The sequence below is a fragment of the Phocoena sinus genome, chromosome 9 (genome assembly GCF_008692025.1).
Source record: "Phocoena sinus isolate mPhoSin1 chromosome 9, mPhoSin1.pri, whole genome shotgun sequence".
In the NCBI taxonomy this organism is placed as follows: Eukaryota; Metazoa; Chordata; class Mammalia; order Artiodactyla; family Phocoenidae; genus Phocoena; species Phocoena sinus.
Genome location: NC_045771.1, coordinates 42,706,626 through 42,726,923, shown reverse-complemented (window position 1 = coordinate 42,726,923; position 20,298 = coordinate 42,706,626). Strand labels below are relative to the sequence as shown.

The window sequence follows — 20,298 nt, the reverse complement described above, 5'->3', positions numbered from 1 at the left end:
AGTAATACGAGTTGAAGGTTCACTAGTTAACTCAGAATACTGAGAGACAGTTGCCTAAATAATTTTGCGTTCTCTCAGTAAGGAGAGGGATAGATTGTGTATGTGAGGGAAAACATGGCGCTCAGTTTTTTTTGCTTGAATAGAATCTGACAAGTTTTCATCTTTTTTAACTTCTTTAACAGTGTTCACTTATTTTGAGCTAGTTATTTTGAACAGTTATTTAAGTCATATTTTAGCTTTATGCTTATTAATGACAGTGACTTAAATCACTGTCATTAATAAGCATGCCTGATACTTATTCTATGGTGAACTGACAATTAAAATAGTGCATTATAATTTGATATAATGCAATGTATTCTCGAATTATTTTTTCCTCTTTGAGAAGAAGATACCTTGTGATTTAGTAAATTGTTTCTCTTACATAGAGATTTTCCAGTCATCTATTTCTAAAACTTGTGTCTGTTTTCTCTTTTAGTAAAACAATTGCTAATTTTTACCCCAAAATGCAATGAAACTGTATAACCAGCAGATGGCAATAACGGCTTATAAATCAGAATTTTTAAAATTTATGGAAGTTTTTAAGTTCATTTTTAAAAAGAAAAATATCGCTGTTCTTGTAATATATCAGTTAACTAAATATGAAGTGTAGGGAAATTCCCAATATAATCCAGCATAAAAATAATTACATTGCATATTTCACGTATCAAAATAATTAAGATATTCATTATGGTCAATGGTTGGTTTTCCAAATAATGACTTTGCTTTCATTGATTCAGAAAGTTTTTAATCAAATTTAAGTGTTTTAACTTTGCGCAAATACATAGACATAAATATAAGTGGATAGCTGAGTTACATCTATAGCTAGCTTGGTTATATGAATCAGGAAAGATAGAGGTAATTCAGTGAATATCATTTTGAAAATGTTAAATTTTCCACTTGTAAGTTGATAATTTAAAGTACTAATTTCACTTTAACTGATAATCTGCATACAAGATGGGGTTTTATTTGTGCTGTTTCACAGTTTCTTATATGTTAAAGTACTTTTTTTCTCTTTCATGGTACAGAGAATTGGAATTGGCATCAAAGTGTTTAGTCTGTCATCATCAGTTAGTCCCCAAAATGGTAGCAAAATTCTTAGAATCTCATGATTATGCTAACTATAAGTGAATCACATATCCAAGATTTTTTCTGAGCATTTTGATTTAGTAATTTTATTCATTTCACTTAAGAAGTTTTAAAAAGATGAACTGAATGGGATTCATTTTTTAATACTTTTGCATGAATTCCTATAAATTCACAAAGATGAAAAAATTTCTGTTTATTCATGTATCTATTCTTGTCTCAGAAATAGAATAACCATAGATATAGGCTTCTTGGTGGCTATTTATTTTCTAATTGGTCTGTTTTATATGTTAAAAGATTCTTTCAAATTCTTCAGCAAGTTGCTTCCACTAAAAGAAATGTCATTGCATATGTATGTTTTATTAAACAGCTGCTTCAGTCTAAAACCATTACATATCTCAGATTGATTCATTTTTAAATAGTGCATTTGCTGCTATTGAATTACTTTATGCAGCCTGTTTAAATTCTAGTTGGATGCAGGTGCTTTTTCATAGAAGAAAATGGAAAGTCACCGAGTTGCAGTGAAGCATACAGTTTGAATGTAAATGCATCTGTATATGACAGTTTGCATAAAACTGCCTTTTCATCCATGGGAGAAAAGGTATCTGTAATAAGTTGGAATTTCTAGGAGTTCTAGTCCACTTTCTGTGTCCATGAGGGTCCTATTCTCCTTTTAAAACTGTAGCTCTCTCAGCCACCCATACTGGTTAGTTCCCCAGATGTGTATCAGATGAAATGAGATCCCCTTGACCTTGAACAGCTTTATATAGGCATGTGTCATTCTGGGGAAGGAAGGTAATCCATTAATTAATTGGGAGAATTCCTTCCCCTCCCACATGGAGAGACTGCCTAATTGCATAAGATATGCACACTGATTTGAGCAGAAGTGTACTCAGTAATCATTTTTAAATAACTTAACCAATATATACACAAGCACATGCATGAATATTTATACCAGACCCCAAAAGTCAATTTTTCCATGAACCCAGTGGTGATAGTTCCATGAACAAACTCCAACATACTGAGATTTTAAAAAATTTACCACCAAAGTAACTAATACAAGAATTACTACATTCAATATAAATAAGCAAAAGTCTTAAGACTATATTAGAGAATGAACTGTAGTATATGTATGGGCAGGTTAAATACAAAATATAGCAAAAACAGAAATGAAACATAAGGCACCTGTATGCTATGTTTTATATCACATAATATTTTAGATTGACTTAAGATTTAACTTTGATCATGACATAGTGGTCAAGTAATATCACAGTAGGGTATGAGCCAATATGTTTTGTGCAGTTTACTTCTCTAGCTCTGATTTCTTCAACTATGAAATAAAGACTTTGGACTACATGGCCTTATTAAAGTCTTTTAAACTTATTTGATTATAGTTAGTATTTGAACATATGTTTAGGTAGCTGGAAAAATATACCTATTGAGTCATCAGTGCCCTGTACCAAACTCCCTTATTAACAGTGCTTCTCTTCTCTCCTCATCTATCTCCAGCTATGTGTTCTGATTCCACCTTTATGGTCTTACTCTCTGCAATCTACCCCACAGTTTATCCCCCATCCTGTCCTTTAGTTGCTACACCTCTCACTGCCAACTCAGATGAATTAAGCCTCTCTCTCTCTACCTATTCAGGCAGCCCAACCCGGCCTCCACCTGATCCCTGATCTCTGTTCTGGTTCCTCCCTGATTCCACTTGCTTTCCTTTCTCTTAAGTATAGTGGGCTTCATTGTTCCTATTCTCTGATTACGTCTGTCCTTTAGGAGCCAAAATGGCAACTGGAGTATAAAGGGAAGGGGAAATGTCCCTAAATAAGTAATAAGTGTTTATATGAAGACCACCAGGCTCTTGCTTTGGGCAGCAGAGTCCTGCTTTCACATAAATATTGACCCATCCTTAAAAGGTAAATGTGGAAGTTTAAAATTTCCTTCTTGTTTTTGCTACAATCTGAAACTCTTCTTGAGACACACCAGTGACAATATAAAATTCTTTAGGAGAAAAATTGTTGAGTTTTGCTTTTATGTTTCTTATTTAAGGTTGCATACTTGGATTCCATAAAGGCAATGTAGACCTTAAATTTTTTTCTTAAAATCTAGAAATTTTTGTTATAGGGGTTAGCACAGTGTCTTAGTTATGAGTACAGACAGGATTTGAATCCTGGCTATCTCACTTACTGTAGATCTCTGAGCATTTAATTTCTCTAAACCGCAATTTTCTCATACCTCAAATGGGAATAATAATAGCTCCCACCTCATAGAGTTGTTGCAAAGATTAAGTAAGATAATGTATATAAAGTACATAGATATATAGTAAATGTTTTACAAAAGGTAGCAATTATTATCATAGCAAGGCTCAAGATGGAGAAGGAATTATTTATATCACCTTTTTCTTTTCGGGGAGTCCAAAGAACCAGCTACAATTCCTCCTAGGGGGAAAAAAAATGGAGCTAAAAATAAGCCAATTTAAATTGAGAGCCTAAAACCATACAATGCTATCTAATAGGCAGTATTATCTTCTTTTCACAGATAAAAAAGAATTTTGAGGCAGGCAGAAGATTCTAGACTGCTCACTCTTAACTCACAAGTACATAAGGTTTAACTCCCCTGGAAGTCCTCAAAGTTAACAAGTTGGGCCCTACAAAATGGAAATAAAATATTTTCTGGATAGCTTTTTCTATGTTTTAAAGTAACAGCTTTAGTGAGATATGATTCACATACCATAAAATATGTTCTTTTAAAGTGTAGGATTCAGTGAGTTTAGTATATTCACAATGTTGTGGAACTATCACCACTAAGTCCACATTTTCACTACCCCAAAAAGAAACCCCATACTCATTAGCAGTCATTCCCATTCCTCCTTCCTTGCAGCCCCTAGCAATCTGCTTTCTGTCTCTCTGAATATGCCTCTGTTGGACATTTCGTATAAATGGAATCATACAGCATGTAGTCTTTGTGTCTGGCGTCATTCACTTAGCATAGTGTTTTGAAGGTTCATCCATGTTGTAGCATTTATCAGTACTTTAGTTCTTTTTTTTTTTTTTGCAGTACGCGGGCCTCTCACTGTTGTGGCCTCTCCCATTGTGGAGCACAGGCTCCGGACGCGCAGGCTCAGCGGCCATGGCTCACGGGCCTAGCCGCTCCGCGGCATGTGGGATCTTCCCAGACCTGGGCACGAACCCATGTCCCCTGCATCGGCAGGCAGACTCTCAACCACTGCAGACATACCAAATTTTATCTGTTTACCAGTTGCTGGACATTTGGGTTGTTTTCATTTTTATGGCCATTATGAATAATGCTGCTATGAGTATTCATGTACAAGTTTTTACGTGGACATATGTTTTCATTTCTCCTAGGTGTATACCTAGGAGTGGAATTCCTGAGTCATATGGTAACTTTATGTTTAACAATTTTATAAATGGCCAGACTGTTTTCCGAAGCAGCCACATTATTTTATATTCTCACCACCAATGTACAAGGGGTCCAATTTCTTCACATCCTTGCCAACACTTGTTATTGTCCATCATTTTGATTATAGCCATTATAGTGGGTGTGAAGTGGTATCTCATTGGCTTTTTTAAATTAATAGACTTTATTTCTTAGAATAGTTTTAGGATTACAGAAAAACTGAGCAGAAAGTACAGAATTCCCATATATCCCTTCCCCTCCACTGCTGCACACAGTTTCTCCTGTTACTAACACTTTTTATTAGTGTGGTACATTTGTTACAATTGATGAACTAATAATGATACATTATTATTAACTAATGTAACTATACTTTGCATTATGGTTCACTCTTTGAGCTGTACAGTTCTTTGGGCTTTGACAAATACATCATGTCATGTATTCACCATTATAATATACAGAATTGTTTCATCGCCCTAAAAAGCTTATGTGTTTCACCTATTCATCCCTCCCTCCCTCTTCCCAAATCCCTGGAAACCACTGATCTTTTTACTATCTCCATAGTTTTGCCTTTTCCAGATTGTCATACAGAGTGGCTATACCATTTTGCATTCTCACCAGCAATAAATGAGAATTTCTATTGCTCTCTGTCTTTGTCAGCGTTTGGAATTGTCAGTGTTTTGGATTTTAGCCATTCTAACAGGTGTGTAATGGTATCTCATTGTTGTTTTAATTTGCATTTCCCAAATGACATGTGATGTTGAGCATCTTTTCATGTTTATTTGCCGCCTTTACATATTTTTTGGTATGTTGTCTATTCACATAGATCTTTTGCCTATTAAAAACTTAGATTGTTTTCTGATTGATGAGTTTAACAGGTCTTTGTATATTTGAATACAAACCCATTATCAGATACGTGTTTTGCAAATATACTCTCCCAGTTGTAGCCAATCCTTTCGTTCTCCTAATAGTGTCTTTCATAGAACAGACTTTTAAAAATTTTAATGTAGCCCATCATATTAACTTTCTCTTTAATCTGCTTTTGACGTTGTATCTAAAAAGCCAACGTTATCTAGATTTTCTCCTGTTATCTTCTAGAAGTTTTATAGTTTTGCATTTTACATTTAGGCCTATGATCCATTTGGGGTTAATTTTTGTGAAAGGTGCAGGGTCTGTATCTAGTTCCAGTATGTTACATGTGGATATTCAGTTGTTCCGGCATAATTTTTTTTAAAAAGGTTATAGTTTCTCCACTGAATTGCCTTCGCTCCTTTGTCAGAGATCAGTCAACTGTATTCATATGGGTTTATTATCTGGGCTCTCTGTTGTGTTTTGTGGATCTCCTTGTCCGTTCTTGTACCAATACCATACTGTCTTTATTAATATAGTTTTACAGTAAGTTTTGAAGTCAAGTACTGTCAGTCCTCCAACTTTGTTCTTCTTCAGTATTTTCTTGGCTGTTCTGGGTCTTTTGCATGTAAATTTTGGGATCAGTTTGTTGATAGCCAGAAAACTTGGTGGGATTTTGTTTGGGATTGTGGTGAATCTATAAATCAAATTGGTTGTCACTATTGAGTCTACCTATCTGCAAATATGGAATATCTCTCCATTTATTTAGATCTTTGACTTCTTTCATCAGAGTTTTGTAGTGTTCTTCATATAGATCGTGTACGTATTTTATTGATACCTATTTCTTCTTTTTTTTGGGTGCTGATATAAATGGTGTTGTATATTTAATTTCAAATTCCAGTTGTTCATTGCTGATATATTAGAAAGCATTTACTTATTTTTATTAACCTTGTATCCTATGACCTTGTTATAATTGCTTATTAGTTTTATGAGTTTTTTTTGTTGTTGGAAGTATGTTAATATTATATGTATATTTTTAAAAAATCAGTAAGAAGGAGAGGAAAAAACCTTAAAACTATAAGCAAACTGAACAAATGAACCCAGTTGTATTGCTAGTGAATAACATAACCATATAGGAGAAAGAAACTAAGTAACTGCTGAACATGTCATTTGACTATATACACTTAGTTGAGTAGCAGGGTAAACAGCTGCAAACAAATCCTGAACTCTTTTTAGAAGGTTTATTGTAGTTGTATGAAAGAAGCAATATGAAATTATTTGGGGTATATAGTAGAATTGAGTAAATAAATATGTTGATGTTGTTGGGAGCCAGGGTTCTCATTGTGGAAGAAAGCAAATACAAATATGGAATGGGGCGAAGCATGGAAAAAAAGATCCTATGGGAGAACATTGGAATTGGAGATACCAGCATAAACTCATGATTTCTAATACATTTTATACACACACACACACGTATATTTGAACATGTGTGCTTACATATATATATACATTCCTAACACTGTCAGCTGAAAAGGCCTAGAAACATATGACAATGAGCACATCTGGCACCCAGATATTGGTTACTAATACAGTTTCCCAACTAAAAGGAATCTGGGCTCCTGGTAGAAACTGTTGATTACAGGGCTGAGGCAGGAAGGGTACAAGATGAGCCTGGCACAGTGTGTTATGCCAGAAATTGAAGAAGAACTTAAAAAAAAAAGTAAATTAGGGCATGTCAAGGGGACACAGGAGCCAATTTAAGGGGCTCCCAGTGACCAAATCTGGGATGATTTGAGTATCAAGATAACTAAGGATAGTAATAAATTATAAGCCATTGAAAAATAGGAATTCTTTTGCCATGAAAGACAAAGGCTGAGGAATAATAAGTACCAGATTAAAGGAGACTAAAGAAACTTGACAGCTAAATGCAGTAAGTGATTCTGAACTGGATCTGATACTTCTTACTGAAAGAAAATATATGCTACAAAGGACATCATTGGCGTCATTTCACAAAATTGGAGTACAGATGGTAAATCACAGTACTGTACCATTGTTAACTTTCCTGAACTTGCTAATTCTACTATAGATATGTACTGGAATCTTCTTGATTTTAGGAAATAGACTTTGAATTACTTAGGGATAATGCGGCATGATATGTGAAGCTTACTATAGGGATAATAGGGCATGATGTGTGAAGCTTACTATCAAATGTTCAGAAAAACAATTTGTGTGTGTGTGTGTGTATGTGTGTGTGTGTGTGTGTGTGTGTGTATGCGTTGACTATTCAGTATGAAAGCAAATGATAAATGGGGCAAAAAGTTAACAATTGGTGAATCTGGGTAGAGAGTATACAGAGTTTCTTTGTACAGTTCTTGCAACTTTTCTATAAGCTTGTAATTATTCCAAATAGAAGATTTTTAAAGGTTGGTGTTTGGCATGCACAAAATATTAAGGGTAATAGAGCAGACTTCTGAAAGCAGAAGGTTTGATAATGTCGAGCATTTTGAAGGACTGTTACATGGAAGAAGGATTAAGACTTTGAATTTGGCTAATCTTATTTTGTGTCAGTCTGCTTTGTGTAATATTACAGCACATCCAAGAGGTCATGACCGGAATGAGAGGTAGGAGTTCTTTAAGCTTTATGGAGTCTTCGGTATCATTCAGAACAGAAAAGTGCGAACACTGGCGCTTCTAAAGGTTCATCAGGTAGAGTGAATGAGTGAAAGGGAGTGTAGGAATATGGGAACTGGTGGCAACTTGAGAGCAATGTCCTCTCTAAAGACTTTCAAGTACGACTAAAGACAAAACCACAGCCCTGTGACAAAACCACAACTGCTGTGTGTTGTGTCTGGCCTGGGAGTGGCCAGTTATGATCCCCTGATCTTACCTAATCCTCCTCTTTTTTTTTTTTCAGGTGAGGAAATGGGTACCAAAAGTCACAAAGTGTGTGAGATAATGAAAGGTGTAAATGTGTGCATGTATATCGAAACACATCATATTTAATGAAAGAAATTAACATCCACACATTTGTACTTTTGTACAATTTTGGGTAATATATAATTTTAAGCTGTTTACAAATAACATGTAATGCTTCAAATATTACATAATGTTGATAATACATTTCTAGCAGAAATAAATATATTGCACTTAAAAAGAACTTCATTAGATGTTACTTTATAGTATTAGGCTTATAACTTCTTTTTTCATAAAACATTTCCCATGCCCTTCCCACCACCCCCAGCACACACACTTCATTACAGTGACTGTTCTCACGCAATTCCTTAAGCAAATGAACACAGCAAACAATAGAACTGTGATAGAGTCTACTGAAGAGGCTAGATCCAATTTTATCCTTTAGGAAATAGAAGACCTTCTTTTAGGTTTCTGAAACTAAGAAAAACAACAACTAAATAAAGTATTTTAATGTACCAGAAGTAAAATACAACAAGCTGTATTTTTTGTCCAGATGTACTATTTCACCAAAATGTTTTTATTTTCTTATTATCAGGGGAGGAGGTTGGAATTATCTAAGGGAGAGACAGAGAAATAAGGGCCAGAGAATACTTATGGATTATTTGTCTATCAAATATTTATAAATGAACCTTTGCATATTTAAGCATGCTGAAGAAAGCTAAGTATTGGAATATTTTATAACTGGCATGGAATAGTAGTGAAGAAAGAATGTTATGATTTCCTAAAATTTTAAGAGTTTTTAACCTTCCCTTTGCTTGTTACATAAAATCCTTACATTCTGAAATAATATAAAAATTTATAAAATCCATCCTCCACCCAAGCCTAGCTCTCTAAAGGAGCCAGCTGAAAAATTTTTCTGTCCAGTGCTTCATTTCTGTCCAGTCTAAATTTAGAGTATAATATTGTTTTGTTTGTAGTAATTATCAATTCCATACACATTTAATAATGAAAACAGTTTTCCTTACTTGGTCAATGGAAGATTGAGTAAAAATATTGTTTTTCTTGCCATATTTGATCCTGTACATTACATAACTGACTTTTTGAACTTTAGTTACTGAGTCATGGCTTGAGTTTGACTGTGTTTTTAATGAGGTGGTAAAGTCACTCCATTTACCTTATTTGAAGCTCAGTTTTCTTAGTATAATTCAGCTTAAATATAAGCAGGACAGCCTGAAAAGCTAATGTGAAATTCAGAATTGGGATAAATATCCTAATATCTCTATGAAAAATTCATAGGCAGTATGGGATGAAGATGCTTTGCTTCTAAGAATACTTATTCTTGGGCTTTTAGAGGGTTTCCTTTTTATCCCCCCAGGGTGGGGCATTGTGGCTGGAGAAGTGCAACTACAGAGATGTGGATAAGGATGGAGAGGAGGGTTTGGAATATCCCACGAAGTCAATGTGACTTTTACACAGGGTGTTTAGTAGATGATGCATCATAATCAGGAAGTGTCTTAATATCTCCTACTCTGTGCCCACCTACCAGAAATGGTGGTAGACCTTTAAGACAACATACCATTGTTATAAACTCAAAAGGACCAGCAATGTAATATAAATTCATTAATGTAGACCTTGTTACCTAATAATTTGTGATATGTTGGATACAAACTGGATATGTTTATCTTTATACTGCCAAGGGTGGACAGAGGAGGGGGGGAAGACTTACTAAGTAAAAGAAATAAATGAGCTTACTCAGAATTATTGATAAACATTTTCAAAACATATCACATATGTAGAATCTACTAAGTTATGAATTAATTCTTTTGGGTTAGATAAAGCCATTCTGGCAGGGCCGCTTTTTAGCAGCACCATACGTTAGCCAGGCTTTTTAATACTGTAATATACCTGGGGGGGACCCTGAATTTATTCCAAATATACCATAACTCATGCTCTTTATTATTCAGTTGGCTTTGTCCCTAGTTATCTAGTTCTTGCAATTGTTTTTGGTAAAATAGACTTTAGAGTTTTAAATGTTAAATACCCAAGGGGTTAAGTAATAATCAACAAGCAGAAGAGCTCAGAAGAACCCTGGTGGGGTCATATATCTACCCCTGGTTTCCATGACTAGAGTGACTGACCAGGTTAAGCTCCATTTCACCTGTGCTTCTTCTTTCTTGTTCAAATAATACCAGATACTTAAAAAGTGTATCCAAGAATTCCAGGTGTGATTTTCCAAGAGCATGCTTTGGTGTCTTAGTCTTTGCTCTTCTCTAAGCGTGCTATTTATTTTTAGTCTTATGTTGATTAATTACAAAATAAAGTTATGAATTCAGGACGTACTAGCATAAAACCATATTTAACAAAAATATATAAACCTACTTTTGAGACACACCAATTGGGAAAAATGTCAAAATAGTATTAAAATGATCCTTTCATGCTTGTTGAAAAGAAAATTCAGATATGGATTTGCTTTAGTAGACCAGTCATTTATTAGGGTATTAAGTAGTATCATGTAAAATAGTATTTACTTTTGTTATTCTTGCTTTAAGTAGCAGTACTCTGTATTAAAAGCACTGACAACAGGCCAACTATTAAACATTAAATCCCCATCCTAAGCTCTGTGGATATGTACTTTAAACATTATGCATACTACTTTTTTAAAGAAACGCACATCTGTGCTGTGTCTGAAAACAAACTACCTGTGAATATTATAGCATAACATGGAAGAAGTTAGAAATAAGCCTACCGTGTCTGCCATAGGACTTTGAGATGTTTGGTTAACGCAGCTGGTGCTTCTCCATAACCAAACCTTGGAATACAGTGGAGAAAGTCAATTGCAAGGTCCAACAATAGCATCACTTAGACAGGCTGTGCCAATTATACCTTGTTTCACAGGCTGGAAATGCCCAAGAAAGTCATTTGATATGGAAAAGCCTAACATTAAAACAACCAAATAAAATCCCACTTGAGTTTTATGTGATAAGTATATTACATTTGACTTCCAAATACACCTCTACTCTCAGCAGCAAGATTTCCCATTTCTTTGAACAGATTCAATACTTTTGTAGTCAGAATGAAGTAGAATGAATATTACATTAAAAATTAAGAATATTGGGGAGCTTTGTGAAGAAGACAGGTTAAATTCTATAGCTAGAATGCATTATATCTAAAATTGAAGGACTACAAATTTCATTAAACCTCTGTTATTAGAGAAATGAACTGTTGCAAAATGCCAAATGTACTACCCTGATTGTAAATGCTTAGATATATATGGCTCAAAAATAATACAGAAATTATATATAACTACAATATAGTTAATTACTATTATAAATATTAAAAGAAGGCTTAAGAAGATAGCAAGAGTTGAAAATAAAGTGGATAAATCCTTTAGATTTACTTATAAGCACTTCCAATGTTTCAGTCAGGGTGTCATTGAGTTAACATGCAATTTCATGCACCTAGAAAAATGGTAGAATTACTGAATGTAATACAGTGAGAAAAAAGGGCCAATCATATAGATGGACACATACCTATTCGTGACCAAAGGTTAAGTGGTGGCTATATGGGCATTTAGAATGGTCATTCATAAATCCTTGTCAGTCAGTGGCAGCAGCTAATCAAACAACAAAGCAGATTTACTGAAAATGAGAATTTGGCCTGGTGCATTTTAACATCCATAAAGTCTCCCAAAGCTGAAGTAAAAATGAAGGGAGCTTTGGTACCCACAGCAGAAAAATTCCTTTTAAAATAGGGCAACCATCTTTTTATTGTAGTGAAAGAAAGTCTCATGCGCCAAGGTGTAGAGACTTTAAAGTGTCCCTCAGTGAATAAATCAGCAGTGTATTTAGAATGCAGCCCAGAAAAATAAAACCTCAGTTTTATTCGTATATGGAAGATTTTTCCTACATAAATGGCAAGTAATTGCAAGAAAGAGAATTAGAAAGAAAGAAAAGACTGTGAAAAAGAACTTGTCAGGTACTGGCCCTTCAATATTACAGAAAGAACTTTGTGAAGTCATTACCACCTATTCATCCACAAATTAGGATGCATTAGCATTATCTCAGCTCCTTCCTCAGCAAACTAACACAAAGGAAAACTAAACATGCTTAAGCTACAGCACTACAAATACTTCTCTATTGGCTCTCATTTCTATAGGGAGAAATGGACTTCAGTTAGTCATTATGCATTATGGTATGTTATATAGTATTGCCTCTTTGAAGATTCTTTTAACCTGTGGAAAGTAGAAAGAAAACCTATACATGTTGACTTTATACATTACTGCATTGACACAGCATTTTTAACCACTAGGAATAATGCATCTTAAGATTCATCTGCCTTGTATTATTAAACTTTCTTGGTACATTGATATCTAATAGTTGCAGGACTTAGGCTGGCTAAGAACTTTACACTGATTCTCTCTCAAAGCCAAAAGATGTCCCCCACTACAGATGAATCCTGGTCCATGGTGCTTTCCCTCAGTGGTTGGTTTTATTGTGAGTCCAGCTCTCCTCTCTAATAGGTCCCATGTCTCCTGGAGAGCCCCGGCTCCAACACCCCACATCCCACCCACCCAACCCTGTCTTATATTTCCATACCCATTTGCACATTGTGGATCTGGATTCTCCTATTTTTAGAAGAGTCATACAAATGGCGTCATCACAGCAGAGGAATGGCGCAGTCCTTGGATAGCAGCATAAGGCCCCTGCTGAAAGTAGTGATGATACCGGGGCATGTGGAATGAGGGGAATGTCGGGCCACTCCCTTGCATGGAGCTGGCAATGGCCGATGGGGTTAGAGGCATCCCAAGTCGGCTATATGGTGGCAGAGAGCCCTGTATAGGGTGAGGAATGGGTGTCGCTATGGATGCTGTGCTGGTGCCAAGAGCAGTCAGGGACTGTGGGTGCTGAAATCCAGGAAAACTGGATGAAGATGATACCCAGGAACTGAGAGACAAATTATCAGATGTTGTAAAGGCTGATCCTGAAAGGAAAAAAAAGTCTCATTAGACTGGAAACTCTACTCCAGTGTGCAAATCAAGAATTACATTATCTGAACAAATACCGTATGCTAACACATATATATGGAATCTTAAAAAAAAAAAGGTTCTGGAGAACCTAGGGGCAGGACAGGAATAAAGACGCAGACGTAGAGAATGGACTTGAGGACACGGGGAGGGGGAAGGGTAAGCTGGGACGAAGTGAGAGAGTGGCATGGACATATATACGCTATCAAATGTAAAATAGACAGCTAGTAGGAAGTAGCCGCATGGCACAGGGAGATCAGCTCATGCTTTGTGACCACCTAGAGAGGGGATAGGGAGGGTGGGAGGGAGACACAAGAGGGAGGAGATATGGGGATATATGTATATGTAAAGCTGATTCACTTTGTTATACAGCAGAAACTAACACAACATTGTAAAGCAATTATACTCCAATAAAGATGTTAAAAAAAAAAGAATTACATTATCTGTAAGGGTCAATTTTATTTTTAAAATTATGTAATAGATCTATAATTTAAAAGAGAGACAGGTCAATCTTGAGGCATATCTAGCTTTCCACACAAGAATATATCATTTATACCATATATGGAAAAGAGAATTTACTGACTTAATAGATGGCCTGCATACTCCCTGAGAGTGGCCAAAACACTAGCAACCTGCCTGAAGGTAATGACCTGATTCCCTTTAAAGGACTTCCAAATAGCTGATATCCATCCTAACCTCTGTAGCATCCCTATAAGTAAGGCTGGACAGACAAGCCTCAACAAAGCTACCTGGTTTCCAAAGCCAGTATGAAAACCCACAAGACTGTTTTTCTTTTTTTTCTTTAGCTTCTGTAACTCTTTTCTTTTGGAAATAATGAGAACATTTACTATGTTGATTACATTTAAGACAGATACACAAGATCCAAACACATTTTAATATGCCAGCTCTACTCAGCATAGCTGAGTTATGTGGAAACAATAAGCAGTGTCAAAAATAAAGCATAAATACTTAGAAATTACTCTAAAAAGAAATACATGATACTTATTTGAAATTTTTCACACGACTCTATTGAAATAGAGATGTAAGGAAAGATTTTAATAATTGGAGACACATGCCATATTTCTGGATGAAAAATAAAAATTTTTAAAAAGTCATTTATTCCCAAATTAATTTATTGGTTGAGTGTAAAGCCAATGAAATGCCAATGTTTTTTCCCTCTTCAACTCGATTCTCAAAATTATCAGGACAAATAATGACAGAATTTAAAATTTTTTAAAAATTATAACAAGGATAGCTTTTCCCTACCAGATATAAAAATATGTTATCATGTTATAAAAACAAAATAATGCATTTATGAAAATAGCATAGTACTGAGCAAGATGAGAAGCCACATCAATAGAAAAGAACAAATTGTCACAATACAAAATAAAATATATATGTATACTGTATCATATATTTAGTATATAATAATATACTAAGTAATAATGGTAATATACATCATTACAAACTATCAGGAATGACAGCTTAGCGTCCATAATATTTTATTAGATATTTGACAAGTTGCAAGAGTAAGTTTTTCTTATATCACAGTATCCAGAAGGTTAAACAAAATTTGACACTGAATTTTCCAGTTGTATAATTACTAGTAGCTCATCTGGACTTAGCTATGAGGTATCATATGTTCTGACTGTTTATGCTATTCCATATCATGGACATAAAAATATGACAGAGGACTCTCCCCATGTGAACATCCCTGTGCCTGGGCACCCTCCTCTGGTTTCTTTGCTCTGGCCTCCCAGATGCAGAGGGCTCCTCTATGAACATCTGCAGCAAAGGAACTTTATAGTATTCCCCTACTCTCACCACCTGGGCCACCGTCTCTACACAATGTGTTCACTAGGAGAATCTTCTTTTTTTTTTTTTTTTTTTTTTTTTTTTTTTTTTTTTTTTATGCGTTACGCGGGCCTCTCACTGTTGTGGCCTCTCCCGTTGCGGAGGACAGGCTCCGGACGCGCAGGCTCAGCGGCCATGGCTCACGGGCCCAGCCGCTCCGCGGCATGTGGGACCCTCCCAGACCGGGGCACGAACCCGTGTCCCCTGCATCGGCAGGCGGACTCTCAACCACTGCGCCACCAGGGAAGCCCGAGAATCTTCTTTTTAAAAGTGTTTTCCATTCTAGTCATTGATCCTAATAAGATATTCCTGATATAAGTAAAACAGATATATTCCCTGATTTTCAGATTGTAAAACTGAGGTTGAGAAAGACTAAAGCTAAGTCCAAATAGCTCTTTGGTAGTAGATCACAGACAAATAACTCCTGGGCCCTGACTCAGAGGCTCAATGTCCTTTTACTGGAAAACAAACTACAGGAAGGCTTTAGGCAGCATAATCACTTAAGATGCAAAGACAAAATAATGATCAGCCTCAGGCTGTCCCTTCCTAAAGAGGCTACTGAAATACTCTGGGGCAGTCTCTTCCCTGAGGGCTAGAAGTCTCATCACCTCCCTGTCCAGCAGTTGCATAGCCCAGAAGCGGTCTTACCTCGATTTTGTGTTGTCTGAACCTCATCCCCCAGCACATCCTCTTCTCCTCCATAGGTACGGATGGGTGAGCGGGCATAGGAATGCTTTTGAATCAGGCTCTCCACACTTTCCCTAGATTAGAGAGTGACACATCCTGAGTAAACTAAAAAGCTAAGTACTCAGAGAAGGAGAGGAGTCTTAAAGATGATTTACCAGTCAGTAAAACCATTTTATCAGCCAAAAGACCACCACTTCAGTAAAGAATCCGCCTTCCAATGCAGGGGCCGCAGTTTCTATCCCTGGTCGTGGAACTAAGATCCCACATTCTAGGGCAACTAAGCCCACATGCCACAACTACTGAGCTCACTCACACGTCTCAACTAGAGAGCCCGCGTGCCACAAACTACAGAGCCCATGCGCCACAACTAGAGAAGAGAAAACCCACAGGCCACACGTTTCTAGTGTTCTAGAAAACTAGAGAGAAGCCCGAGCACTACAACGAAGAGCCCGCACATCGCAATTAAGACCCGACACAGCCCAATAAATAAATTAATTAATTTAAAAAATATTTTTAAAAAATACCAACACTTCAGGGAAAGATAACATTCAAAACATGTACGTTTATTTCATTGTAGATGCCTCAGAAACATGACCTCAGGCATATAAATACAAGAAACCTAACTGGACAGGATAAGGACAATTCCCTGAAATTCTACAAAATTAGGGTCAAAGGTGAACAAGGAGCTATAAAACCTGACCATAGGAATATGGAATTTAATGATGTGAAAAAATGACTGGTGAATTTACTACAAACAGCTGCAATCCTGTGACTTCATCAGCTAATGAATACAAAACAAATACTCACCTGATACGAACTGCACTGATTGAACATCTGATAAAATACTGGCCCAAAGTTCAGAATATCATTAGTCATAAAAAAGACTCAATGTTCACTAATAAACCTAGTAAGTGCATAGAGTATATGACAATATGGGTAGTATGGATAATGGCCACTTTGAGATTCTTGTTGCTTTAAGGCTGAAAATTATGGAAAACCTATGAAGGACACATAAAGGGCCACTAGGGAATTTAAGCCCCCAAATAAATTGGTGCATTGTCTTTGTAGATGGTCTTTCTCTTGCAATATAGTCTAAAAACTAAAGAGTCTTGTTAACTTTAAAAACAAAAATTATTTTGGTATTTGCCAGTTCAACCTGCTGCCATTAAGAGAGAAAAACACCAGATAAGAGGTTTTTTTAAAAAATTAATTAATTAATTTTTTGGGCTGCATTGGGTCTTCATTGCTCTGCACAGGCTTTCTCTGGTTGCAGTGAACAGGGGCTACTCTTTGTTGTGGTACATGGGCTTCTCATTGCGGCGGCTTCTCTTGTTGCGGAGCACAGGCTGTAGGCACACAGGCTTCAGTAGTTGTTGCATGCGGCCTTCAGTAGTTGTGGTACACGGGCTCAGTAGTTGTGGCTCGCCAGCTCTAGAGCGCAGGCTCAGTAGTTGTGGCGCACAGGCTTAGTTGCTCCACGGCATGGGATCTTCCCAGACCAGGGCTTGAACCTGTGTCCCCTGCTTTGGCAGGTGGATTCTTAACCACTGCACCACCTGGGAAGCCCCCAGCTAGAGTTTAGCCAAATGATTTCTTTGCCAAAAATGGAAGTTGGTAACAGGTTAGCTTATACAGTATACATCTCCAAGAATAGCTGTGGCCTAAAGACCAACACCAAATTAACCACCAAAGGACAAATAAAGGATTTTTAAAAAGTGTGTTGAATAAAGGACAAACAGAACACCAAATTTCATCTTGAGAGGATAAGGAAAGCAAATAAAATGTCATAATAACTTTTCAAAATGTAATACTTGTCAACATTTCACAGAGATATACAGACTTTACCTGTGAAAAAATACTAATAGTGAATTTGGTGTTCTAGAAAGCTTGTATACTCACACAGATTAAAGCATTGTGTCATATAGCATGCAAATGAAGACTTAAAGGTATGCCTAAAAGAAAAATTAATTCTAACAACTATTCAAGTTATATCTTTACTCCTAAAGGTTTTAAAATAAGCATACAGTACCACCTCATGTAGCCAAAATCACTGGGATCAGGCAAAATCCAGATCCAGTGGATTAACATGTAGGTGTTTAAAAAAATGAGGCCATTCCATATTTATTGATATGGAATGATCACCAAGACATATTAAGTGAAAAAAGTTAAGTACAGAACAGGGTATAAAGTTTGCTACCATTTGTGAATTTAAAACAAGAAATATGTATGTTTGTATATGCACAATATTTCCAGAATATTCCAATTTCCAGAACAGGAAGCTGCCTAGAATAGGTTGTCTCTGTAGTGTGGAACTAGGGACCTACTGGAGCAATGATTCCCAAATTTGTCCCAAATACACTTGAGTTACCTAAAGATCTTAAAAAACAACAACTATATTGAGGTAAAATTAATGTACAGTAAGTGGCATATATTTAAATTGTACAGTTTGATTGATTTGGGCTTACGTGACCAGTGACACCACCACTACAAGTGAGATAATAAATGTATGTAACACCTCCAAAAGTTTCCTCATGCCCATCATGCTCCCTGGTCTCCACCCCAACATACTTTTCCAAGGAAAACACTAGTATGATTTCTGTTCCTACACATTAGTTTGTGTCTTCTAAAATTTTATAAAAATGAAATCATACCTTATGTGTATCTTTTTATCTGGCTCAGTTACTTTGAGATTCACATATTAATAGTTCATTCTTTCTTATTCTGAGTAGCATTCTATTGTATGCACATACTATAGTCTACCTGTTTATCTGCTGATGGACATTTGTGTTGTTTCTAGTTTTTAACTGTTACACATGACGCTGCTGCATATATTAATATGTATTTTTAAATATACATATGATTTCTATTCTTTTGGGAAAATGCCTAGGAGTGGAATGGCTGGATCGTATGGTCGGTATATGTGTAATTTTTTAAGAAACTGCCAACCTATTTTCCAAAGCAGTTGTATCATTTATTTTAGTATTCCCACTCAGCAGTGTATGAGAGTTCCATTCCTCCACATTCTCACCAACACTTGGTGTGATCAGTCTTTTTAATTGTAGCTATTCTAATACACAGGTACTAGTATGTCATCATAGTTTTAATTTGCGTTTCCGTAATGACTAAGATGTTGCTCATCTTTTTATGTGCTTACTTGCTTCTGTATATCAACTGTGGTAAAACTGTTCAAATATTTTGTTCATTTAAAAAATTAGGTTGTTTCCTTATTATTGAGTTTTGAGATTTCAATATATATTCGGGATGCTTGTCCTTATAGGATGTATGACTTGCAAATATTTTCTCCCAGGCTGTGGCTTGCCTTTTCATCTTTAACAGTGTCTTTTAAACAGCAGAAGTTTTTAATTTTTATAAAGTCCAATTTATTGTTTGCAATTTTATGGATGCTTTTGCTATACTATCCCAGAATCTTTACCTAAACCAAGACCATAAAAGTTTCTCTTGGGCTTCCCTGGTGGTGCAGTGGTTGAGAGTCCGCCTGCCGATGCAGGGGACACGGGTTTGTGCCCCGGTCTGGGAAGATCCCACATGCCACGGAGCGACTAGGCCCGTGAGCCATGGCCACTGAGCCTGCACGTCCGGAGCCTGTGCTCCGCAACGGGAGAAGCCACAACAGTGAGAGGCCCGTGTACCACAAAAAAAAAAAAAAATGTTTCTCTTAATTTTTTTTTCTAGAAGTTCTTATAGTTTTAGGTTTCACATAATGATATATAATTTGCCTTGAGCTAATTTTGTATAAGCATGAGGTATGGATGGATGTTCATTTTTTGCTTATTGATAGCCAACTATTCCAGCACTATTCATTGAAGAGATGACCCCGTCTCCACTGAATTACCACTGCATCTTTGTCAAAAAAAATCTTCTTCCTCTTTTTGCCTTCTTTTAGGTTATATTTTATAATTCCATTTCATCTCCTTTGTTGGTTTGTTTATTATTTATAACTTTTGGTTTTTTAGTGGTTGATTTAGTGTTCACAGTAAATATCTTTAACACGTCACAATCTGCTTGGCAAGTGATAGTTACCACTTTAAGTATAAGACTCACAATAACATTACTTTTATTTCTCTCTTCTAACCTCTGTATCATTCTTGTCAGACATTTTACTTTTACAGAAACGCCACACTACACTGTTATTTTTTTGTCTAAACAGTGAATTATGTTTTAAAAGATTTGAATAATTTGAAAAAAATTGATCTACTTATTCTTGTAGTTACCATTCCCACTGTCCTTCATTCCTTTGCGTAGATCTAGGTTGACATCTGATATAATTCTCCTACCTGAAGGACTTCCTTTAACATATCTGTAGTGCAATTTTGTGTGTCTGAAAAAAGTCTTCATTTTGCTTTTTTTTTTTTTTTCTTTTTTGCAATACGTGGGCCTCTCACTGTTGTGACCTCTCCCGTTGCGGAGCACAGGCT

At 36.0% G+C, this 20,298-nt stretch overlaps 1 protein-coding gene across 1 annotated transcript in view; it reads right to left on the bottom strand.

The window, feature by feature from the left end:
• Positions 1–12,740: 12,740 nt before the first annotated feature.
• TBX20 (T-box transcription factor 20) overlaps positions 12,741–20,298 on the bottom strand; it is a 52,262-nt gene continuing 44,704 nt past the window's right edge. Inside the window, exons 7-8 of the mRNA XM_032643079.1 lie at positions 15,824–15,936; positions 12,741–13,278 (exon numbers count right to left, since the gene is read on the bottom strand). Coding sequence (XP_032498970.1) covers positions 12,938–13,278; positions 15,824–15,936 — 454 coding nt within the window. The 3' untranslated portion in view covers positions 12,741–12,937. The remainder of the gene's footprint in view (positions 13,279–15,823; positions 15,937–20,298) is intronic.